The sequence below is a fragment of the Falco peregrinus genome, chromosome 3, assembly GCF_023634155.1.
Source record: "Falco peregrinus isolate bFalPer1 chromosome 3, bFalPer1.pri, whole genome shotgun sequence".
Lineage (NCBI taxonomy): Eukaryota > Metazoa > Chordata > Aves > Falconiformes > Falconidae > Falco > Falco peregrinus.
In genome coordinates this window covers 32593037-32619055 of record NC_073723.1, presented here as the reverse complement: position 1 = coordinate 32619055, position 26019 = coordinate 32593037, and the positions used below count along the sequence as shown (strand labels likewise).

General features: G+C 38.5%; 1 protein-coding gene across 3 annotated transcripts in view; it reads right to left on the bottom strand.

Annotated features, from left to right (window-relative positions):
* Positions 1–255: 255 nt before the first annotated feature.
* TRIQK (triple QxxK/R motif containing) overlaps positions 256–26019 on the bottom strand; it is a 64531-nt gene continuing 38767 nt past the window's right edge. For all 3 annotated transcript variants that reach the window (XM_055800131.1, XM_055800132.1, XM_055800133.1), the window contains 2 exons: positions 15167–15252; positions 256–5487 (listed from right to left, as the gene is read on the bottom strand). In XM_055800131.1, coding sequence (XP_055656106.1) covers positions 5374–5487; positions 15167–15252 — 200 coding nt within the window. In that variant the 3' untranslated portion in view covers positions 256–5373. The remainder of the gene's footprint in view (positions 5488–15166; positions 15253–26019) is intronic.

Below are 26019 nucleotides of genomic sequence, written 5' to 3'. Positions count from 1 at the left end.
CCAGAAGAACTGTGATAGGAGAATGACACCAGATTGTCACCAAACTCCATACTCACCTCCTGTGGCTTCACTCTTTAAAATTCCTACAACCTCTTTGTGAGTTCAGCAAAAAGCAGCTCTTCATAGCTCACATTTATAACTGACCTGAGCAGATGCCTTTTAGGAAGAAACTGGGCAAGGCACGAACTGTGCTGCATGGCTGTCAGCTTTTATCTGCTTTTTTAGTGATTCAGAATAAGACAACAGAATCAAGCCTATTTGACTAGTCATGTATTTATTTGTGGTTTTAACATGCAAAACCAGTATAACAATTAGAGAAGTTAGAAAAAATATAGCACTGAAAAAAGTATTCATGCAGAATGAGGCTTCGACTTGAACTATCCTCCACAATCACCAGTTAGTTGATTTGTCCCAATATTTATAGTTCATCATTACAACTGCCAAAACTGGCAACCACCAGGATTGTTGTCTCAATTAAGGACAGTAAACAGATTGTCCCATTTTTTTTAATGAAAAAAAAAATCTAAAATGTAATACTTCACAGTTTAACATGTTTATTCATTTAAACGAGCTAAAAAATACTGGTGTGACATCTGCTTGAGAGACATTGGTACCTAACATTTTGGCTGTCTCCCCACCGACTTGGTTGTGATTAAGGGGGGATAAAAGGAAGAGTACAGGATTCTGTCAATTAAATGCATTGATGAACTACAAAAAATATTTTTCTACTCTTGGAAAAGTGTAGAAATACATCTACAAAAGAATGCATTACAGCAAACTAAGAGGATGATGGGGAAAACTGTTGCAAAATATCTCTGTTGGCTCTTTCAGGGAAAAATATTGTAAGCGTAAGATCACAGACAATCTTTGCTGGTTTATTCATCTCATGGCTTCATTTCCCAAAGTGCAGGCATAAACCACTACAAAGTCTTTTTAAGAAGCAGTTCCAACATCACATTTCTGCCGTCTTATTGATGTGCCATATTGTTATTTTCTTAGTCATAAGCACCACTAATTATTATGCTACTGTAAGTAAAACTTGAAATGCGTTCAAGATCTGTAGTATCCTGTTTGTTGGCACTCTAACTTGCCTAGTCTGCATTTCAAGTACAGTCCTTTACTGAGGATTGTCCTGAATGCATCTGACCTTCACTAACTGGCTCAGTTGTGCCTTACAGGCACAATCCTGTATCAGAGCAAAATGAATCATCTCTCTACTGGGAGCTGCTAATAACATTTTCCTCCCTGAAAGAGCAGCATTCAAAACTTGGCCCTAGAGTCAGCAGATAAGCCTCTTCTATGGTAGCAATTTTCATGGAAATGGGATGAGTGGTTTTGTATGGCTTTTACTGTGCCTCATTTAGTAGGGTTGTTTAAAAACTGTTTGTTTTCAAACACAACGTTTAGGTCAACTGCCCTGGATGACACCTAAGCAAACATTACTTTGCTCATGTTGGGGATGTTTGCAGTTACATGTTGCAGCATAATCTTGCAGTCTACCTGTTGTCTCTGCTACAGCTGGTCTGATACATGGAAGGAGCTATGGCAGATCCTGAATCACATGATGTCTATATGATATGCAACAGTGAACTTTAAATAAAGCCTTCTTCAAGAAAAGTTTAAATATATCTCTAGGGTCTATTAGGGAAATGCTTAACATGCGTCCTAAGCTTCCAGTAAAATATATTTATGGACTCTAGGAAGTAGAGTTAAAGTCTTTCCTTGGCAGCAGCACTAGTAAAACTACTATACTGAGGCTTCTGTCCTGAGATAGTCTACCTGCTGGTTCTGCTTTTGTAAGATCAAAGAGAAAAAGAAAACTGCTGAGGAAAGATTTACCGACCAAAGTCACTGCTGGAAGACTGTTAGGCCTTCCTAGCCAGAGACTCTTCCAGACAGGACATCTGCTCCCACCCACAGCACAAGGACCCAGTACGGGTATCTCTGCTGGAAAAAAATTCTGTTTACTCCACAAGCACAGGGCAACAGCAATACCCATGTCTACCCTTTCCCCAGATGTGAATATCCTTTAAAAAACCTGCCCCATTAAGCCAGGTTTGCTGTGGAAATGGTTTGATCAGCAATGTTTCTTTGAAACAAGTGTATAAAAGTACTACTTTTATAGCAAAGTCAATCTGTCTGAAGTTGATGGAGCTACATGGAACAACTTTGTCTGCAGAAAGAGATCTGGTCTGTTGGTATTAGGTAGGATGCCAAGGGACCTTCTCTTTATTATCTTTTAAGTATTCATAGGCTACACTTCGTTTTAATATGAGCTTAGGGGCTTTAGGGGCTAGAACTGCCTAGAATAATCCAGATATTCTAAAACTGGTGAGTATCACTGCTCACATTTGAACATTGTGCAGGTTAGATTGCTTTAATGTCCTTTCAAATGTATATATAATTCAGTGTGTCCAAAATTAATAAAAGTACCAAAGTACTCAAAATATATTTATTAATAAAACAGACACTGAGCAACTCATACAAATATAGGTGGTCCAAAACCCAAGAGGTATATTTCAATCTCAGATATGATAAGGGCAAAAAAAGCCACATGTTTGCAAGATTAAAATTAGTCTCTACTTTAAAATAGCAGGCATGGACAATGTAGTGCTCCAGAAAGAAGAAATAACTTCAGGTCAGATTCTGATTTCCCCCTGGAGTAAATCTGTTGTAAACTCAGTGAATTGAGGGGAATCACAAGTTAGTAAAATGAGAATCAGACCTCACTGATAATATTGTTGTGCTTGTGCCTTTTGGAAAACCAAGGATGAGCAATTTGATGAAAAGTGGGGGCTTTTAGCTTTAAAGAATATAGACATATGACTCCTAGAAATTATTGTAGTGATAAGAGAAGAAGTTTATTTGCGGCAATATCTACCATGTATTTCTATGTACACTGAACAGAAGTCTACCCAGTTTATCTAAGCAAAAGGAAATTTTCTTGTTACATGAGAGTATCTTTCATGTAAATGAGAAGGCCCAACAGAGAAACTGCAAACTATGGCACTTGTGGGCAATATGGACTCATAAGCCACAAATCAGGGGAAGCTGTTTCAGTCATACACGCTTTGGATTTTGTCTGTGAGTCATAATTACGGGAAATGCAATCCTCCTGTTCTAGGAACTTGATGTTCATAAATTTGACAATGGAATAGCTTTCTTTTTAATGTAACTGATTCAGAAAGCAGGTTACAAGACAACCTGCATGAAAGGGATAACTACACATCTTTCTCAGGCTACACATCACCCAGATTGCTACGTGCAGACGTTAAGAAAGCAATCCTTCCAGCATTTTATGGAACAAGAAAATTGCTCATGCAAAGTAACAAAGAAGAGGTCTGCAGCTTCTGTGACATGTGGTGCAGCACTGGTGAAGTCACATCCAAGGAGACAGCTTGTGATATGCTTTTGACTCCACTGAAAGTCGGGCCATGTGTCAGATAATGCTTCACCATAAACGCAACACGTTGCTAAGCTTTTGGTCATTTATGTATTAGTGGACTATAAGTCATACGAATGCATAAATGGTAGGATTTTGTGTCTGTAACAGTCATACTTAGAAAATGAGAAATATTTGCACATATATGTTTACGCCACTCTCACATTCTTCTAGGAAGACTGTTGTACTCTGAATTTCTAGAGGAGTTGTTTTGCATTGCATAAAGTGAATGAGGAGTATGACAGATAAGAAGTGGATCCTTAGAGACTCATAATGTATACGGTCATAATTACCGTACGGTTTAAAAATAAACTGTATTGATCTAAGTTCCTTAAGTGGTGATAATGGGACTGTGTCAATTTAAAATAAATATATTTTCCATTATAATATTTGCTATAATTTGTATCCCTTTGTCTTCAAAATCTTAGTCAGGCATTTCTGGAACAAGTCAGTAAAGATCTCAGTTGCAACTAAACTTAACATTCAGCGCTGAAACTGGTATCAATGATAAAGCCAAGCTAGTTTGCTAATAGAATGACAACTTTATGATAACTTTTCTGGAAGTCAATCTGCCTACGCTTCTTGCCACATTCTGCACCAATGGCTCTATGCTTTTCTTGGTATCAAAGTGAATCCGAACTAAAGAAAGATTGACCACATTTTTAAAAGGGTCAGAACTGAACCTTTACAACCACAAGTTCAGTTATATGCCAAACTTGAAGCAGAACAGGATAAAGCCAGAATTTTACAGCTCCCTGCAGCTGCTTTGACATACCGACTTCATCAAGTGGCTTATGGTTATCAAAGGGATCAGAAATGTTATCTACAGTGCTTATTCTGAAAGGTACTTTGCAAGAACTGAAGGATGTCACGGAGCCAAGATTTTCCCAAATATTAGTACACATTAAAAAAATGGTTTCGTAATACTTAAAAATTCTCACATTAGTTTGATGATTAAAATGATTGTATAACTGGAAAGCATTTTTTTTCTTTTTTTTTTTTTCTTTTTTTTTTTTTTTACAATATCCCCCTAATAGGTAGAGCAAGTTGATACCACAACCAGCAGGAAGAGTATAATTAAAATACAATTTTGACTTTATATTAATAATAGAGCAATACACTAATTAAAGCCAACATCGACTGAACTTTCTATTTACACTAGTTCAGACAGCACAGGAGGCAAAGAACTGTGTTTCAGAGGCATATGCGAATGTTAGAGCTTCTGTCATCCAGGTGCCATTTCTGACAGAACACATGTGTGCTGAACAGTTGGCAAAGAATGAAAAAGATTACTGCAGATATATGGGCACACAGAATCTGGGATGACATAAAATTAAGTCCATATAGGAGGTGACAGACTGCTTCTAAAAAGATATTTTTTTCCTACAATTTCTTCCATCTTAGTGCATGCGCGTGTGACACATGCACAAGAAAGATTAAAAGAGAGAGAAAGGATGAGGGTTTTTTGATATATTTTAAATACAAATTAATAAAAGACTTTTTATCTGGTATTTCTGCTTTCTTTTGAGAAAGGAAAAGGAAACTAATTTGGCTATTAGGAAGCTTTGATTCCTAAATTTAGTCAAGGCAGACTCTCCTCCTGTGAAGTCAGCATCAATACCCATGATAATAATAGCACCTGTCTTTTGACATCAAAGTTCTCTGCCTGAGAAAAAAATAGTGTAAACAATAAACTTCATATACTGATGCTCCTGGCTTTGGTGTTAACCAAATATGCTTGCCGGGCATGAGTGTTCTTCTCTTATTTTGGAGATCTGGAATGTAAAAGTGACTGACGTATTGCAAAACTTTCCTATGAACTTGGACTGCAAGAAATGGCATCATTTACTGTCTCACAGTGAAGGGACTGTGTGTTCCTATGTAGTCTTGTTGAAGCTGAAGAAATCTTGACGATAGATTCATTGCATCTGCTAGTTTTCATCTGGATCCAGATCAAGGTCAACTTCATCGGAAATATTAAGATAAAAGAAAGCATAGAAAGCCAACAAAAATACCAGTATAGCTGCAAGGACAAGGGCAACTTCCTGTAGAAGTAAGAGGGGAAAAAAAAAAAAAAAAAAAAAAAGAAACAAAACCTGTTAGAAACATTACCATATTTTCAGATTAATCAGGAATAAATATTATTTCCTTTCTATAATGCACATCAAAATAACATCAGACATCTATAACTGCATAAGGCATTGACACATTAATGTTTTCTTCTTTGTGATTACCATTTCAGAATGTTACGAAATCCATTCATATAATAAAGATTTTGGTGAGTCTGATGTACTGCCAGAAAGAGGATATTTGGCTTAAAGATCTTTGTTCTGACCTAGAAATAGGAGCTTTATATCCTTTTATTATGGTATTCCTTCTTTTTGGAAAGGAAAGACAGAATTCACAAACCACAGTTTTGAACACAAATTTCAGTTATGAATTTACACTGTGAATTTTGATGTTTTCTAGCAATATGGTACTGCTTTTTGCCAACAAATTTGTAATTTTTTAATGAAGCAAACACAGTATGGTGGAAGTCAATGAAAATTGCTACCTCTACCTCCCAACCTCCTGGCATGCATTACAATATGGAACTACAAAATCCTTCAGAATTGGACGAAACTTTTCTTCCTTCCCCTCTGCAATAAGGCAAAAAGCACAACAATTTGCACTTGCGCTTGCCTCTCTTCCCATAAAATATTGCAACTTGCTGCATCTTCCTTAATTAACATAAAAGAGTCTTCCAAAGTATACATGATTTATAGCAGCTTTCAGAAGCAGAAAAATGTTTTTGTACTACACGTCATACTCATTATGTGACTGCCTATCATCATATTCTGTCTTGAGGCTGGACTCTGTTAAGCTCCAACTTTGGATCTCAGATATAATAAATCATAGTACGATCATCCTCTTTATAACACTACTTCTTTCAAAGTCACAGTATTTCCCATTTTTAGGTTTTTATTTTCCTAAAAAGCACAGCAAAATTCCTATAGTGTTGACTCTCATTTTGGTAGACAAAGAAAGAAGAAATATAAATTTGAGAAAAATCCTTATGCTCCTTCAGCTCACAGAAAGTGCAACTTCCACAGCTAACGACATGCACTGGTTCATTCCTTATCATCATGATGTATTTTTCAAATTATGCACTGAGGTGCTCAAAAGGCACTGGTTAGTTAGCACTCCCCAAACCATCTTCCCACTACAAAAAGAAGCAACAACATCCCTTCCAAATCTCAGCTTCATATTAACCTACAAACCATCTACATCAGAACAATCCAGCTGTACACTTAAAAGAAGAGAAGAAAAAGAGTTTGCTGACACTATAACTAATCTGAACTGGTACAGAAGACCTACTCTGCCAGTGGGACTGAATGAAGATGCCTACACCACACCCAGACAATCAGTCCCCCTTTACAGTTCAAGGAGAGAATCTGGCCCTCTTTGGTGTAAGATTCATTGTGTCCTCTAAAAGAAGTCACGTAGGTCAGGTGAGTTCTTCCTAAAATGTCTGTTTGTCCTCTTAGACTAGAAGGGGAGTGGAGATGATACCTCTGGCATGGAGACCTGCACTGCAGGATGAATTCTATCCAGTATCTCTAGACCGGTGGTGGCTTTGTGACCACCTCTGTGTGTCTGCTGCCATGAAAGAGTTAAAGTTGAGTTAGCTTTATTTTTTAAAGTCTAGCCCATACTCTGGCATTCTTCTATAGAACAGCATTTCATTTGCATTTACATGAATGCATTATATAGTTTATCAGAATGTTGGATCAATAATTCAACATATGCCATCTAATAAACTTTGAAATACTACTGCCGAGTTGGCATATGCTCTATAGGAGTCTTTGTTCTACAGAAACCTTTGCTTTACATTTTATATGGATGATTAATAGAGATGTGCTTTAAATTTATTTTACCATATTAAAATCACTGCTGTAAATTTGCTGTAAATTTAGAATTATATTATCCTCCAAACCTCATCCTCCTGATTTCATATGATTTGATTAAAAAAAAAGAAAGTACATCTAATTCACTAATATATTAAAGGAAAGTGATTTTCGCTTTGTTGCAGTTGCAACACGTCAGTATCTCACAAAAGGGCATGGCAGCATCAGACAGGTTTCATTTATTTCCTTGTATCCACAGCTGTGCTCCCAGACCCATCTGGCCACACAGCTACTAATCTTAAGAGGATGTAATAAACAAGTGACATACAACTGCAAGCTCCATCTGCTCAGGAGAGTGGACAACAAAACCGTACAATGCAGGCACCGTTCACACTTGACACAGAGAGCAAATTCATTCCAGTATTAAAAAGTTTTCCCCCTTGTTTGGGTGCCACGCTTGCCACACTTTCTGCTTTACACAAGGTTCACCTTTCCTCCCCCTTCTGCCCAGTCTCTCTTATGAAATTCTGTGGTAGCAGCAGTGAAAGTTTGAAGAATGTTTGCATTAAAGATTTGTTTTCCAGGAAACAGAACTGGGAAAATCTTGATTTTTATTCTCAGGCTGCCTAGTAACTGCTTTGAGGGGCCTAGTTATTTAATTCCTCTTAAGTTTTACAGTGAATAACACTGATATACAACAACGCTACTTCCCTTACACAGGCATCAGGAACCGGGTGGCTGGATCAGTATTTATTAACTCTGGGAATGAAAACACTTATTGAAATTCCAGGTTTGAAAATTATGCAAGAACCTTAACTCTGAGTTACTGAAGAAGGCAGAGTAACAAAAACCTAAAATAAATGGCCTAACAAAGGGCACCTGGCTCTCAGCTAGAGAGTCTCTTAAGAATTGCATCCAGTTTATGAACTTTTATACACATAAATTTTGCAAAGTAAATAGCAAATGAGATGCTACACCACTATACTGTCTTTGTAACAACAGTATATATTGTCATTTTAATTTGTTTTATAGTTATCAGGCTTAGCTATTTGTATTTTAAGCCATGCATAGAAATGAAATGTTAAAATACTCTTCGCTTGGCATATATAGCTCCCTTTCTCTTGCACTTCATCCCCATCATCCCTCTGCAAAATCCATTTACTCTGAGGATTTCACCATGAATAATTAACCAATATAGAAAAAGTCCTATAGAAATAAACTTAAAATGATCACAGGGCTTTTTCTCCTTTTTTTTTTCTTTTATAACATGATACAGAATGCTAGGAAATAGCATCCCTGCTCTCAAATCCCAAATTACAGTCAAAGGAGCCTTTAAAAGGAACAGAATTTTCTATTATATTCTCTTATATTTAGAATAATGTCTGCAGAACCCTACTGATTTATTTTTTGTCAGTTTTATGTGTCTCATGCCAAAATACAGGGATAACGTCCTCAGATTCACCCTGGTGGAGCAAGTTGCAGAGTTGTGATCTAAACAAGATTAATTAGGACATGAAAAAATAGGGGTGAGGAAAAAATGCTGGCTATAATAGCACAAATTTGGACGCTGTGTAGGGTAGCATCCTATCCTACATGTACAGAGAAATATCACACTTTCAGGAAATTTCTGATTTTTTACATATTTTCTATGTTCCTGCAAAGAGAACTGTACATTTTTAATATGAAACCAGCTTAAAACTAGGTGAAAAAGTACCACAATTGCTGTCTTTGAAATGCTAAACCACCCCTAGCTATTTCTGAAAAGAGATGAAAAGAAAATCACGCTGACTAAAGATACCTGTCAAAATGAAACAAACACACGTAGACTTGGCCATCAACCTTTTTATCCCATATAATTTCTAACTGGAAGACTTTATCTGGACATTCACTGTGATACGTTTCTAGTTTCAACAAAATCATATACAAAAATGGATGTTTACTTCCTTACTGCAGGACACCTACACTTAATACAAGGTAACAAAAATAATTTATTAACTTTTATCAGCAATTTTTATATTATCAGTTTTTTATTGTAAAAATTTCAGATGGAGGAAAGATTGTTATTGTCTCAAATAATGAGAACAAGGTACTACTACACAGTCATCTAAGAGGCCTGGCTATATGATCACAAAGCAACAGGAGTCATTTTAATACAGCTAAATGCAAGATAATATATACAGGTATGAAAGATGTAGATAGTACTTAGGAAGTGGAGGACTCTTCTTGAAAGACTGTGACTCTAAAAAGATCTTTGGATTTAAGGGGTAACCACTCCCTCAGTGTGATCTCTGGATGTGCAAAGGCGGAGAGATGACTGGTATTTGTTTTATCATAGAGAAGAATAAGATGTAGTTTGGTTACAACATATAACTATATGTGCCATACACCTGTATTTAAGTAAGGCGCTTCACAGTGTGGGGTCCTTTTATCTTGTTTACAAGAACCTCCCAAGGTCCAGCTGCTGTTAGATAAGCTCAGTCTTGAAACAAGATGCCATTTCCTAGGAGCAAGAATGATTGACAATTCCAGTTACCTCTTGGGGAAAATATGGACTTCCATGGCTGTGTGCTTTTTATGGTCAGATCTGTCAAAAAAGTACATTTTTATTTAGCTATTGGGAAGAAAACTTCAGCTTGGGCTTGTGTGGAAAGGAGATCCTAACTGCCAGCCTTGGAGCTGGCAAACCCAGCCCTCCAGACTGAACTCCTCCTCCAGGGTGCTGGGAAGACTGGGATTACTTACATGGTCAGTGCTATATTATGAGCCTCTGAAGTACCTGAGTGTTAAAAAGTAATGGCACCTCATACTTCAGTGCTCCAGCCTTTTCTACATAGGAACAAAAAAAGTTTCTTTATTTTTCAGGAAATTTTTCTGCAACTGTACTGGTCTGATTTATGGGATTTGAGGTTTTGTTGTTGTCAACTATTCTTTGAAGTGTTATGTTGGTCATCAGTAGAGACCAAAGCCTGAGAAATACAGACTACTGCTCCAAGATTGTACAGAAAATCCTCCTAAGCTCCTTCTTGGTGCATCTTGTTCACATGCTCAAACCACCATGATTACTGTACTTATGTGTACAGGTCAGGCCAGGGTCAGATGGGAGCAATCTGATTTTGTTTTTCTCTTTGTATGTTTTCTTCCCCCCTCCCTTCATTTCAAGGTCAGGGATCAAAGCCTGACTACCGGGATCACTGGGAATATCACACTTTGTTCCCCGATGGCACATTAAGCTGCCCTGCTCTTTATGTGAGGCACATAAGCTGGTTTGAAGACCCAGTATTTTGGTCATTAGAAAGTGCTTGGACTTCCTAGAAAGTATTTGGATGAAATTTCATGATCTGTAACATATAGAAGGCCAGATCAAATGATCTAATAGTCCCTTGTGGCCTTAATTTCTGCAAAGCTATGAAACTATATTTCTAACTTGGCAAATGTGGTTCACTAACTTAGCAGATTATGAACAGCATGAAATCAGAGAATACCCTTTGCCAAAATACACTAGGAATGTCTTCTTATCTATTCATACATAACTTGTTCCAGATGAGATAAAATCTTAATAGTGAGCTAGCTAGCTACACATTAGATTCAGTAGATATGCAAAAGAATGACAGACATTAAGCTCCTACTTTTTTAGGAAACATTTTTTCCTTAGCTCAATCGATGTACTATGTTGCTAATAATTCTCTATGGAGTGGTATTCTGCAGCTGATTATGTCTTTGCAAGTGAGTGTAAAATACTACTGTTCAGATTTGTGTCTAACTTTCAACAAGAGAGAAAAATTCCAAGATTCATCCCATGGACCACTGATTCATTCTTGCAGTGTCTGAAAAAAATCCCTCCCCAAGAAATCCCATTACCTTTGGCCTCCACATATCAAACCCCAGTTATCTGGAGCTGAGCTTCCACATTCCTCAAACCATTTTCTGCTTGTCACCCTCCTATTGGCACCTCTTCCTCACCCACTGAGAGCAGAGTTAGCACCAAAGGTGCAGACCCATCGCTGCTTCACCTGGTAGGACGAGCTGGTGGGCTTCCACCAGCACGAGCTCCCACTGGGGGGATAACAAAGGTTAGTGGCTCCCTTTTTTTGCTACAGCTACAAAGAATTTGGTCTTATCCAAACACCAGGAGACATACGGCATACTGCTTTCTGTCTGAGTTGTTTCTTGAGACAGGGGTTCTGCTTTTCCAAGAGGCACCATCTATTTTGACACTGTCTGCATTAATGTCACATATACACAGCCAGCACAATAGCTCTGCTACAGTACTTAATTTTTAAGCATGTTTAAAGAGAAAATATTAGACACCCAATACTAACATGGTCACCCTGCTTGAACTAACTTTTGATAGTTATTAGTGCTTAGCTGCTTCTCTGACATTATCAACATGGATAAAATCTCTCATTGGGGAAATTAAAAAGTACTAAATGCCAGCAACTGAAAGAAACTTTGTTACTTTAAACCTTGCATTAAAATGACAAGGCAATCAAAATTTGACAAGACAAGCTAATTAGTATGCCAGCGATGAAATGTGAAGGATCTCCAGGGGATTGGTTCTGAAAAGTTTGATGTCATTTGTAGGGCCTTTTTTTTTTAAAGTAAATGTTGTCAACTCTCATGGTAAAATACACAACAGTTGAATTTCATTATCTTCACAGAAATTAAGGACTAAAATCCCTTCGCTATTTTCCAGTTCTCCCCCCCAAATACTACACTGAGTCTTAGTTTACAGCCAGGAATATAAGCCCTTTAGGACACTAGTGCAAAACAACTCTGGAGTATCAATAAGCACTAAAAATCCTGTCATGTTAAGTGGCAGTATGGTACTTACTGTGTTAGGTGTTTCACAGAATTATAAAAATATTCCTCTTTCTCAGAGAGCTTATAATTTTACATGTATGATAAGGATATCCTTCCTCTACAGTATTTGTCTTAACTGCAACTTAGCTTTTTATAGGAAAATGTTAATATATTTTGAAATGCTGCCTGCTGCGTCATGTACTGAAACCTGGATAAACAAATAAAATATATATAGTAAATACACGTATGTGTGGGTTTTCTCAAAGATTTACAAGAACTCTGGACATTTCTATTTAAAGTGCTGACCATTTATTTCATTGCACTGTAGTTACACCACTTTTTTTCCCCTCAACAAAGTTAATCAACTGTCACAGCACAGAATCAGGGCCTACATCATATAAAAAGACTAAAATCTCAGTCTTTGGAAGGTGAATCATGTCACTCATCACCATCAGAAAACTCTGCGACAACTGTGACGATCCCTTCCCAAAGGAAGCACCTGGGCACACTCAAAAGCTCTGAATATTGGGAAACAATCAAAGGAATGCACATTGAAGCCTCAAAATAATTTCACGAATATACATAACCTGATGGGACCTCAACTCTGTTGACTCTTCTGACAGCCACAGACATGAGGAGTGGTTTAATACCCTGCTGTCACACTAAGCAGGAGACTTCAGGAAATTTGTATTTCGAAATTTATCCAGAAGACAACAGGAGTATCTGGGATAGGTGTGGAGAATGAACATAAGAAGATTGCTCTAGGACAGCTGGAGGAACTTGGAACTTAACAATGGACTGAGCAAAACAAGCCCTGCCTGAGGAAGAGGTTCCAGGGCTTCACAACTAAGCAGCCTCCCCTGGGGCAGGCAGGGCAACTTCCCTGCAGGCACACCAGGAACATCCACTGCCCGTGGTGAAGCTCTGCTGACCTGGCGGGATGGAGCAGGTGAAGAGTTGCCACTGCAAGACAAGAGGAGGTGCAAGTTTACCCCAAGACGTTAAATATGCTTCCACAGTGAGCACTTCAGGGTCTGTCAGCTGAAGTGCAGAGTTTTATTCTACAGGGACTGCCCGTTCTCTGGTAGAAGTATTGTAGCATTTAGTAAGCCTGAGGTTGTTGGCATTAAGCAGGCTCCCTGAGAAGGATGCATACAAAGGCCCTGCTTTCCGTCCCCCACAAGCATATATCCCTGGAGGGAAAGGTGCCCAACTTACCTTCCCTTTTGCTTCACCTCTGTCAGCTTTTCTCAGCAATTGGGAAGCAAAGCAAATGACTGTAATCTGTTCGGGGATCATCCAGAGTCACATTTTAAGGTCCAGATGTGCAAAAAATATTACAGCCAGGAGACAATGTTTTAAAGAATTTCTTTTTTTTCCCCCCTTTTCTTCTAAAGGCACAGGCAGAATTGCAAACCTCAGACACTGGACACTGAAACTGGCAGAACCCAGAAACACAACATCCCATGACCTGCAGAGCATGTGTGCACCTTGATGGTAAAACTCATTCTTACCTAGAAGTCAGCTGGTGTTCTGCTATAACATGCAGGGACAGATTTCTACAAAATAAACTGCTTTTAATTTCTTTACTCACTAATACTTGATTCTTCATTATACGTATGATTACACATATGCTTTCCTATTCTCCCTCATTTTTAACTAACAATTACTTAGGAAAATAAGGAAACAGAACAGGTTTTGAAGGACCAAGGTTCCTATTTTTCTCACTTGTGAAACACATGTAATAAACATGCAGATTTTAAAAGAACTAGGCTGTACAGTAGAAGTCTCCAAGTAGAACATCACTTTTAAAAGGTCATGTCATTTAAAGTAAAATGAAGAGAAAAAGTAAAATTTAATAGGAAAGGAAGGAAAAAACATTGAACTCAAAAGGTTAATAATCTATCCTTTAAACAAAAAAGGCAATCTACTTTTTCTCATTAAAACTTGACACACAGCACTAACGGAGGAGATTATGTTGTGAAAACATACTGCATCGCATGGTAATGCTTGATCGAGATCAGCAATCAGGAGCAAAAAGAAAGCACTGTTTCGTGATTATAATAGCAAATTCTGGAAGACAACCAAATACATCATCTGGCAGCTCAACAGCTGTTACAGCTTGGTAGTAATACCTTGGCATTTGCTATAAGCTGTAACTTGAAAAAATTGATTTCTCATCTGCCAGAAACAAGAAAATGTTCTCCTTTTAACATTTATGAAGTTTCTTTCACTACAATACCCAGGTATTTGTTCCACTTTTTTATAGCTCGGTTTTTACTCTTGCTGCTAAGCTAATTGTATATCAATTTGATTCAAATATAAGTTTGAGGAAAAAATACTAGATGCAACTTAAATAAACAACGTGCATTCACATAAATCCCGTTTTGATGACACACGGGGTAGCAAATAGCACAAAATATTCCCAATTGTCCTCCTTGCTCATATGCACAGCCATGATCAAATAGTCATTATTATAATGCATACATGCCTGAAAAATGGACGATTCCAAAATAAAGTTCAGTACCTTTCCATGTGTTTTGCTGTTTAGTTAAGCCTTCTTTTTGCTGGTCAGAGGTAGTACACAAGGATGTAGACTGAGATAATAATGCTGAGAATTTACAATACTTAACAAACTTGTCTTTAAATTACTCCTGGGTATAGGATAGGAAGAGGAAGAAGGAAGACATTTATTGTCATTTTTATAACTATATGAAATCGTTAAAGCATTTGTTCTGTGTGCAGAAAGGCTCCCTGAAAAGATCAGTTTTCTAAGCATATAGTACTTCATTGACCTTAAAGTAAGTATGCATCATAACAAGGACATGGACTACTTAAAATCTTTTAGCATTTCAACTATTCTAGTTATTTTAGGGTTAAGTAAAAGCAATCCATCATAAATATTTCATATTCTGGCATTGCACTTAGATTTTGAAGTGTCATAAACAATATTTCTCAGAAATCAATATTCACACACAGTACATCTATGGGGAAAAGTACACACAAAGGTGGTATAAGCTTTCAAATAGATCTCTACCTTTACGCCTAGTGCAGTTTTCTTGGCCTCTGCTTTTAATCTTGTAGCTCTTAACATAGGCCTGGTTTTCTTATAATCTTGTTTTCCTAGAGGAGAAAAGCACATTTAATGAAAATGATGCAAAAAGAATATAAAGAATGTCAGCAATTATTTCAGTTGACAAGTCAGATCGAACATTTTGAAAACATCCCACAGACCAGCACTTGAAACAGGAGCAACTCTGTCAGACAGGGGCTTAATCCGTGGAACAAGAGTCATTAACAGAGGCAATGATAACAACAAGCAAGAGCCGACAGAGCAGCCTAGAGCCTATTACTCCAGAGGGCCATCAAAACACACATACGGATAACCACCTACTAGTACAATGTTTATTAAATAGTTCAGTAAGCATCAGACAGCAAATAAGTAGATTAAAAGTGGATGACGTTTTTCCCTCTCATTTCAATCATAACAAAATTTTCATTATAATTTTTGTCGTTTAGTCATCCCTAATGCATATATGAATGTGTAATATGGGACATTATGGTGAGTGTAAGTGTTTCATCATTTTGAACCGGAACGTTATTTGCAAGCATCAGAACTCAGAGACATGCAGGTCAGTCCAAGTAAGCACTAACAAAATGACTGCTTCACACCATCTGCTTGTAGAAACATGTCACACACAATCTTGTAGAAGTGTCTTAGACTTTTTAAAAGTTAGAGGGACTAGCTCTTGCAGCCATAAAGAGCACAGAAAAGTACTGGATTACTGTGAGTCCACAAGAACTGAGTTCAGAGGAGGACATACTTAGAAATGGCATAAATCATTTATCTCAACTTAATAATAATAAAGCATAAAACACTTGATATCTCTCAGGAATATTTTTGCTCTCTGAAGGGCCTGTTACTGCTGTGCTATGTACTACTAGGCATAGCTTCTTTAAGTTAACAGAAGTCAAGGTACAGACACAGTCACAAAAGAAGGAGAAGGAAAAGAGGAATCTGTGAAGAAACTGCTCAGAGGGCTAAGAGCCTCAGTACAACCACTTTGGCTTTTCCAGCCTTTTTGTCCTTATTGCCCACTTCCAAAGCTGAGCTACGATGCTTAAAGCAGAAATGTTTGGCTATTTGGCCACTAACCTGATCTCCGTCTGTGACAAGATGACCTGCCTAGTGGATGAAGGAAAGGCTGTGGATGTTGCCTACCTGGACCTTAGTCAAGCCTTTGACACCATCTCCCACAGCATCTCCTGAAGAAAACAGCTGCTCGTGGCTTGCACGACAGGCATACTTTATGCTGGTTTTAAAGCTGGATGGATGGTCGAGCCTGATGAGTGGCACTAAATGGAGTTACATCCAGTCGGTGGCTGGTCACAAGTGCTGTTCCCCAGGGCTCAGTTCTGGGCCCAGTCCTGTTTAATATCTTTGGCAGATGACACCAAGCTGGGGAGAGTGTTGCTCTGCTGTTGGGCAGGAGGCTCTGCAGAGGGATCTGGGCAGGCTGGACCGATGGGCCGAGCCCAGTTGTAGGAGGTTCAACCAGGCTCAGTGCCGGGCCCTGCCCTTGGGTCACAGCAGCCCCAGGCAGCGCTGCAGGCTGGGGCAGAGCGGCTGGGAAGCTGCCTGGGGGAAAAGGGCCTGGGGGAGCTGGCTGACGGCCGGCTGGGCATGAGCCAGCAGTGTGCCCGGGGGGGCAAGGGGGCCCACAGCATCCTGGCCTGTATCAGAGAGTGTGGCCAGCAGGACCAGGGCGGTGATCATCCCCCTGCACTGGGCACTGGTGAGGCCGCACCTCGAATCCGGGGTTGAGGTTTGGGCCCCTCGCTGCAAGAGGGACATTGAGGTGCTGGAGCGTGTCCAGAGAAGGGCAACAGAGCTGGTGAAGGGTCTGGAGCACAGGTCTTGTGAGGAGCGGCTGAGGGAGCTGGGGGTGTTTAGTCTGGATAAGAGGAGACCTGTGGGGACCTTACCTCTCTCTACAGCTACCTGAGAGGAGGCTGTAGGCAGGAGGAAGTAGGTCTCTTCTAGATAACAAGCAAAAGGACAAGAGGAAATGGCCTCAAGTTGCACCAGAGGAGGTTTAGATTGGATAGTAGGAAAAATTACTTCAGTGAAAGTGTGGTCAAGCACTGGAACAGGCTGCCCAGGGAGCTGGTGATATCACCATCCCTGGAAGTGTGCAAAAAACACGCAGATGTGGTGCTTAGGGACATGGATTGGTGGTGGACTTGGCAGTCGTGGGTTAATGGTTGGACTTTATATTCTTAAAGTTTTTTTCCAACCTAAATTATTCTATTATTCTATGATTTTTAAACAACTAATTTTATCTAGTTGTACATTAGTCTTCATTATTGTTACATTCAAATAATTTAACCTTTCCTATAAACCTGTGCCCAGTAGTTTTGTGTATGCAACACTCCCATATGCTCAACTGGATGGGATCTTACATTCATAATAAAAAATGCAATCTTCTCATTTTATGGTCACCTTCAAAACTGGGATATTATAGTGCAGTGGTGAAATTCTGCAACATGAACTGGGAAAGAAAGATCTTCTCCACTGATATATTGGATTAATGGAAACATGCCTCTACCTTTGTCTACTCTATCACTCTGCTCATATTCAATGCAGAGCTCTTCTCTGTAGCATATTGTGGATGCTGAACTCACATTACCAATTTACTTTTATTGTATAATCTCTCCTCAATCCTAGAGATTATATATTGTGAAGGTCCCCATATTATCCTCTGGTCAGATATTATTCATAAAAGACTTGAAATAACTTAGAAAATACTCAATGATAAAAGGAAAAATAACTGAAACCATGTCTATTGGGGAAAAAAAAATAATATCTAAGGAACCTTCTTAAAGGGTGGAGAGAAGAAAAGATGACAGAATGACAATTTATGTCAGATGCTCCAACATATTCAGCCAGTCCAATATATCTTCTTTGCAGGACAGGACCACTGCAGTGTTATTCTTCAGAAGTCAATGATATCTGATAATAGGATGCATCTGGAGTACAGTGATTTTTTTGAATACTTAGGGAAAGAATGGCAGGAACCACCAAAATGGCTGTCATGAGATGAAGCCAGCCAGAAAGAGAACGTGTTTCTTCTCCCTAAAGTACTGCAGTCATACTATTGCTATGAAATAGTTAAAGAGCTGTCAGAATTTCCATTATTAATGACAGGAGTTTATAACTTATAAAAATTCACTCCAGGCTGAAATTTGGCACAGATATACCCCAGCCTTGATTTTTTTTGTTTGTTTGTTGGGAGCCAACTCTCAATAAAGTGATGCAGCTGTTCTTACTTACTTGTGAACAAACTACAGAAATTTATCCAAGATGTTTTAAGCATTAAAAATACCTTTGTTTAAAAGTACATAACTGACAAGGACTAAGTTCAATTTCAGTTCTCATAATTCAGGTTTGCTGCTCTCTCATCTGGGGTAAATAAAGCAGGACAGCCAGAGCTTTCCCTTCCAGTGATGCAACAACAGTAGATAATGAAAACTGGAAAGCTCTGTAAGGCCCATTAGGAATGGGAAACAAGTCAGCTACTGAAACCCACCTCCCCTTCCTTCCACTGCCCATTTTCCCTCCTCCTCTCCAAGGCTCAGCTGCGAAGGTGACATGAGCAGGGGTAGATACTGCACAGGAGACCCAGTCTGTGAACTCCATTTATCAGCAGGACCAAGGCTACTCCCAGAAAAAAAACTTACTGGTGTTCTTTCCCTTGGTTTCAGGAACTCTGCTACTGTTTATTCCAGTGTCATGGCTATGGCTAAGACCGGATTCTACTTATCTAGAGAATACTTCCAGATTTATACCAAATCTGTTATGAACGACTAACACTCCCACCTCCCCACCCCATGTATATAACAAATAGGCTATTTCAGTAATGGCTCTAGAGCTGGTAGTTCTCTGAATCTATGCACCTGCAATTAATTTACCATTCTCTTTGCTAAATGTGATAGCCAAAAGGAAAAAAAAAATATGGTGGGGAAACAGTCTGAGTCCACCAAGTGCAAAAGTTTAAAAAGGGCATCTGTGGAGCTCTTTGTAATGAAAACCAGATTCAGCAATTGTACTGACAGACTCTGAAAACATCTGAACTTTCTGAGGCCTTGGGAAAGACATCTGCACTACAGGACTATAAAGAACTATGAAATGCAAAGGCCCTACCATGTGAATACTGATCATTACCACCTGGAAAAGAAGCAGAGATAAGTAATACAGGCTCCCTACGTTCTTTTGGACCTGCAAACTCAACCAGTTGGAATATGTATATTCACACTCCCAATGTCTTCTAGTTTTATCTCACCTATACTGCAATATTTCTTGTACATTTATCTGTCAGAGTCATCAGCGTAAGCTGTTCCTTCTGCCCAGGAAGTGACCGTCAAAGCCCGCCAAGACAGATTCATCAGACAAAGCCCCGTTTGTCTGCTTTACCCAATGGCTATTCAAGGCACTGAGTTTTCCTGAGGGAATATACAAAGGCAAGAAGATGAAGACAAAAAGACAGAATTGGAAAATTTCCACACCAAATCTTACTTTTTATATTACTTAAGCAAAATCTTTTCCTCTTCTACTTCTCATTATTCTTATGAATTCGTCACCTCATCTCTCTAACTCCCATGTCAGGCTTCCTTAATTTTTCCTTACAATTACCCCAATTTCCACTTTTTTTTTTAAACAAATTTGCCACTTCTTTCTTTATAACTTGTTCCAAGTCCATCACTTTCCTTTTTTAAGGCCAAAGAACTAGTCCATGATAAGGTAACTTTGCGTAATGACTACAGCCATCACCTCTCTGCTTGCCCTGCCTCCTGCCAGTCCCTCCCAAGACCAGGTGCCAAGATCATCCACCTTTCCATTTCAGTGCTTGAAGTTGCTTTGCCCTTTGGAAGCTCTCCAGAGGTCACCATTCACCTCACCCCTTCCTTTCACTTTCTTGCACATTTTTTTCCAAAGGAGTGGAAAAGTGACCTCAGTAGCAGCTGAACTGAGTTGTGCCCTATTTACAAATCTGCTTAGAAAACTTTTCACAGGTAGAAATCAAGACTATTCTAATAGCTTCCAGGATTAGGAAGGGGTGAAGATAAGGGTGAAATACAGGGACTTCTTGAGCTACTAAAGACAGCTGTATTGTAAAAAATGCCAGTGTCTCTCTCAGAGTGAATATTAAGGATTCATACCATATGCAAAACAAGTTGGTTTCTCCTCATGTAACTAGGATTAAAAATCTATGGGTTACACAAGAATTTTTGTGATTTATCTCTAGTCACAAGGGAAACGAGATCCCATATATCTTCTATTCAATAATCTTAATAACAGATTAGAGATTACCTGATCTTGTATATTCAGTTTTCTTTTTAACTAAACCTCCAGTGACAGCATGATTAATGCAAAACTTAAACTAAATACATATGAGCTAGACAAGTTCATTAGTTCTGGGTGACCATTTTTTTTTAGCCTACAGAAATGTTGTGACATTACCAAGCAATACGTATAACACTGTACCTTCACATACATACCAAGCCCTGTTGTACAATTAAATGTGAATACAACACACTGAGAACTGTATTAAAGAACACTGACTACATTTAAGATTGTGTTTAAAGATGCTGCCATTTAAGATACAACCTAAACAAATCTATAGAATAACTTCATGAGAAAAAAAAATTGATTCCCATCCAATCCCTTCTAGATATTTACTCTCTCATTCTAACAGTAGCTCATTACTGGAATTGAATAAGAGACTAAAGCCTAGGCTACCTCTCTGCTTTTCAATTCATCAGGCTTAAGCAGAAACAGGACTGCATCTTTGGCCTTTGTTGATGCTCCTGTCCAAGCTTATTATCATATGAATATCTAGTTATTGTTTTATAAATGTTCACATTTCAGGAGCTCCCCGCTTTCTTTTCTCTCAGCAGACTTTACAATATCCACCTTCATTATCATCATGTGGCAGCATTGCTCTCTGCCTGCATTTGCTACTTTAAAAATTAATGCACTGCTATTTTCTGAATACTGTACTGCGTAAGCTGCTTATGAGTACATTATGCTATCAAGCAAGCACATGCAGAAAAGCTTCCTAAACTGTTATTCTTTCAATGAAAATACAGCTGGTTCTGCTTCAAAGGCACTTCTTTTCACCTGCAAATGGACTTGCTCCTACACTTATTCCTCAATTCGTTGTCTTTTATTTGTGTCTGCAAATCTTTAATTGCCTTTAATTAGAAAAAAGTAAATTCAGTGCTTTAATCTTGCAAATACATTCAATCATAATTCTGTCTGGGATGAATACCAAGTTCTATTCACTGACTGATCTTTATAACAAAGGTATATAAATTTATTGTCCGTTTATATAGACCACACCAATTAAGCCACAATGGAAAAGCAAATAGATAAGAGTCAAAATATTTGAAATGAGAAATATGCAATCTAAATTTAATTACTCAGACAAATTATTTGAAGATGAGTTATTTACAGCATGCCAAAAAAACTGACAGATAGTAAAATTCGCTAATCAACATTACAGATTTAAAATTCCTTTCAACACTTTCACTATAATTCATAACAACCAACAAACTGCTGTCCTGAATCTTTCTGTGCTGGTATTATAGTCATAATAAAAACATTAGTAAGACATTTTCCATACAGTAGCAATCCGTTTCATATGTTAAAGTATTGTTTAAGGTGTAATAAAACTACAGCTACTGGGTAAATTTTAGTTACCAGTCATATAAACAAAGTACACTAATGTAAGTGATGCTGAAACCCATGCTAAAATGTATACATAGCTAATTAGAAACTACAGAGACTGTGGCAAGCTCTACTGTCTTTCTAGGGTTTCCAAAGTCTTGATTTTGAGCATCCCCTCCTTTTCCCCACTGTAACAGGGGAACGGGAAAAGTTAGATCTTGCTGATAGAGGTGCACGTCCAGGATGGAGACAGATTCAGCCACACCATCATCCACAACCTCCTTACACGCAAGATACAGAAGGTCACAGTCATTGCACCGGACTTCAGTTTTAGGTGACTGCTTGTTTAGGTCTCTTCTTCCCATAGAAGAAACTTCTCCAAAGAGGGAGTGACAGCAGTTTAGGACAGTCTACATCAGGGGCCCTCAAACTTTTTAACCAGGGGGCCAGCACGCAGATGCAGTCATCTGTGGCTGCTAGGTTTCCCCCCCTGACCAGGGGGCTGGGGTGGGGTGGGTTCAGTAAATACCGGGGGCTGGATTGAGGACCCTAGGGGGCCATATCCAGCCTGCAGGTCGTAGTTTGAGGACCCCTGATCTAAAGCATTCACTATCAGTGCCTATTTTATTGTCATCAACAACAGAGAGAGCACCTAGATATTCAGCACCCAAGTCAGGTGCATTGGTTTCGCCTCTAAGGTTAAGCAGAATTAATCTGAGCCAAGGAACTGTATCTAAAGGACAAGTGGAGAAGGAGAATCAGTTTCCTACGTGCTTTTGTCTGGACTCAGGACATTTGCAGATATAGTCAAATTACCTTTGAAGTAATTATCTTAAGTATTACTAGTACTATAGAGAGAATATCACAGAACCACGAAGGGACTGTAAAATGCATCTAAAAACCACAGTTTTACTTCCACCCTTGCTCAGCTATGACATGGTGATTCCCAAGCCACTTAGCTATGCCTGTACTACAGATCCACTGTTGTGAGGTCTTGCAGCACTCTCCAAACTATCAAGCTGCAACAAGACCTTTTACCATCTCATACCAGCACACTCTTCATGCAGTCCCTCTGCTGCGCTACCTTACCTTGCCTTGCCTTCACCTCATCCAGGACCCCCTCTCTCTTCTCTTGCTTCTTCTTCAGCTGCTCTCCCTTCACTGGCTCTCAACCCCTTAACAGAACCAGCCACAGCTGCACCTTATCTACATCGGCCGACCCTCCGCCCCTGAAGCCAACCACAGCTGTATATTATCAATGGTAATTAACCCAGCTTCATTCTTCTACAGTGAGGATGTACCATATTTATTACACTGCTTCTTCTGAACCGTTCCTGTGTACCAGCTATGGCTCCTGGGGCTTTAAGCTACAGTCTCATAGAATGGTTTAGGTTAGAAGGGATTTTTGGAGGTTATCTGCTCCAACCTTTCACTCAGAACAGAGTCAACTTCTAAACTGAATCCAACCTGAAATCAGATCCAGTTGTTCTGGGAGCTGGTCTAGCTGAGCTTGTCTAGCTGAGTTTTGAGTATTTCCAAAGGTGAAGATTCCACAACCTCTCCAAGCAACCTTTGACCATCCTTCTGGCAAAAACACTGCCTTCCCACCCAATGGGAATTTCCATGTTCTAACTTGTTTCTTGTCCTACCACTGTGCACCTCTGATGAAAGTTAGGCTTCACCCTGTCTGTAGCCTCCTACGAAATACCTGTACACAGCAGTAACATCTCAGCTGAGCCTCTTCTTAGATCTGCACAAACCAGCTCGCTCAGCCTCTCTCTGTACAACCTGTGCTCCAGATGGTCATCCTGGCCCTTCACTGGATGCACTCTATTGTGTCCACGTCCTCCTCCTAGTTTTCTTGATGATGGGCGTAGCATTTGCCTTTTTCCAGTCATCAGGGAACACTTCCCTGGAATCAGCTAAATGGCTGACAACTCAGGAAGAATTTGGCCATAAAATCATATTGTCTGAAATACCTTAATGTAACTATAGTAATGTAATTAAAGTGCACCAAAAGAATTCCGTAGGGTCTGTAAACAGCAAGTCAATGGACTAAAAAGTTCAAATCTGTTTGTACTTTCAACAATTCCATAAATTTACGGTAGTTGTTTTATAACAGGAAAGAATATGTGTTTGGTTTTTTTCTGCGTGTCCTGGGACTCCTCAAAACTGAGCTCTATCATTTCACACACAGTAGCAGAATTTTTCTTCAAGTATCTTTAATAATGCCAGCAGTTAAGGTGTCTGGCACGAGGAAAGTGTTTTCTCAAGTGCTTTGTAACACCACCTAGATCCATAAAGGTACCTAGGCACCTATCTTCTAAGCTGTACAGAAGTATATGATTAAATATCTTTGAGAGACTTTTAAACCAGTCACTGTGTATTCCTTGAGTAACAGAATTTCAATCCAGTGAAATTCTGTGAAACTCTGCTCTCACGTGACACATCGTAAGCATGCATGCCTCATCCATTACACTGTAACTCTAAAACTGGAAATAACTATTTATTTAGGATGTTACCAGAACCTCTGAAAACCAAAATTCCACAGCAATTTCAGGCCTAACCTCAGTTAAAATCAGACAGCAAATCACACATCAATAACAGTGTTATAATCTATGTTTGAAAATTGGCAACAGAAGTCCAGTTCACATTACAGAAACAAGCTCTCAAGTATTTATTATTGGGTTTTGTGTTCTTAGTGTCATTCAGATGTACTCAATGACCATTCTTTTCCCGAGAAGCAGAAGTGAGTTTTTTCTTTTTAATTAGTGTGATTCCAAAGGGAGTTTTGGGGTCTTACGTTAACAGAAACGTTTTGATATGTCTTATACCTACTCAAGAGTATGTCTGTACTCAGAAAAGGCATGAAACCCCCCCACAGCCTCTCTATTTTATTCAGGTTTAACAGCAGCTCAAATCACTGACCATTTTTCAATCTTGAGAAACGGAACAGCTTGACACTAATAATACATTTGCAAAGGACACATCATCATTTAACACAACATTAAGTGCTCAGGGACAACTTTTTACCGTAGACACAATGTGCTCTGAGCTCAGGGTTGACATTTAATGCTACAAAGATAATCCAGCGAGTCATTCAAGAGGGGTAAATTAATTTTCAAGCAACTATATTTCAGCTTTAAGCCAACAAAAAGGATGCATTAAAATGAATAAGTTCCTTTTATGCTGCATGTAAGATTAAAACCACCCCAAAATATAAAGAATTCTTAAGTATACCAAAATATACCCATTTAATTATTGCTATCTTTTCCTGATTCCAAGACAGAAGTCTGGTAATATAAACATAATATACTGACTGGAAACAGAATCCCTCAGAAAATCCCTCAGAGTTTGATATGAGTTGCCATGAAAAGCAACATTTCATTAAAGAAACGCTTTACATTTAAAATTTCTATTAGACATATGTTGATTTTAATGAGGAATTAAGAACACATTTAAATTAGCACCTTTTCTGATACTTCTTTTAAGGAATATTTTAAAAGTCTATATAAGCATTTAAGAAAAAAAATCAGAAAACTGATTATCAATAATGTACAAAACAAAAAATAACATCAATACTTTAAATCAGCTATTCAGCTGAGTAATTTCATTGTTCTCAATACCTGTAGAATATACTCAATTAACTGCAAGGTCATAATAAAAGATCTGAAGAACAGCACTAAAAATATTGATGCTTACTAGATGCTATTTGGTGGGTAGTCCTCTTTCATGCCTTTTAACGCTAAATCACCTTTTACAATCTTTTGCTCAAGCCCAACAGGTGCATGTCTATAGCCATTAAAAAGTAACAGCTCCATGTAAAAGGGGTATCTTCAACACACAGGATGACGTTCTTCAATTAACCTTTCCAATATTCTCCTTAACATTTCCTACTCAAACAGACAACTATGAAGACATTAAACACCTTACTTAAAAACAATTTAACACAATTAATTTGAAACAGATCACTGGGTGAGTGCTTCACTTCTTTCTTCTCCACCTACATAATATATACATGCATTGATGTGCATATGTAGTTTTAAAAACATTTTTGTTACTTTGCTATGGAACAACTACTAGCAGTTGCACTTTCATATATACAACCATGCTGTAGTATAAATTCTGAAAATGAGAAAAGCAAAATAAAAATACTATTG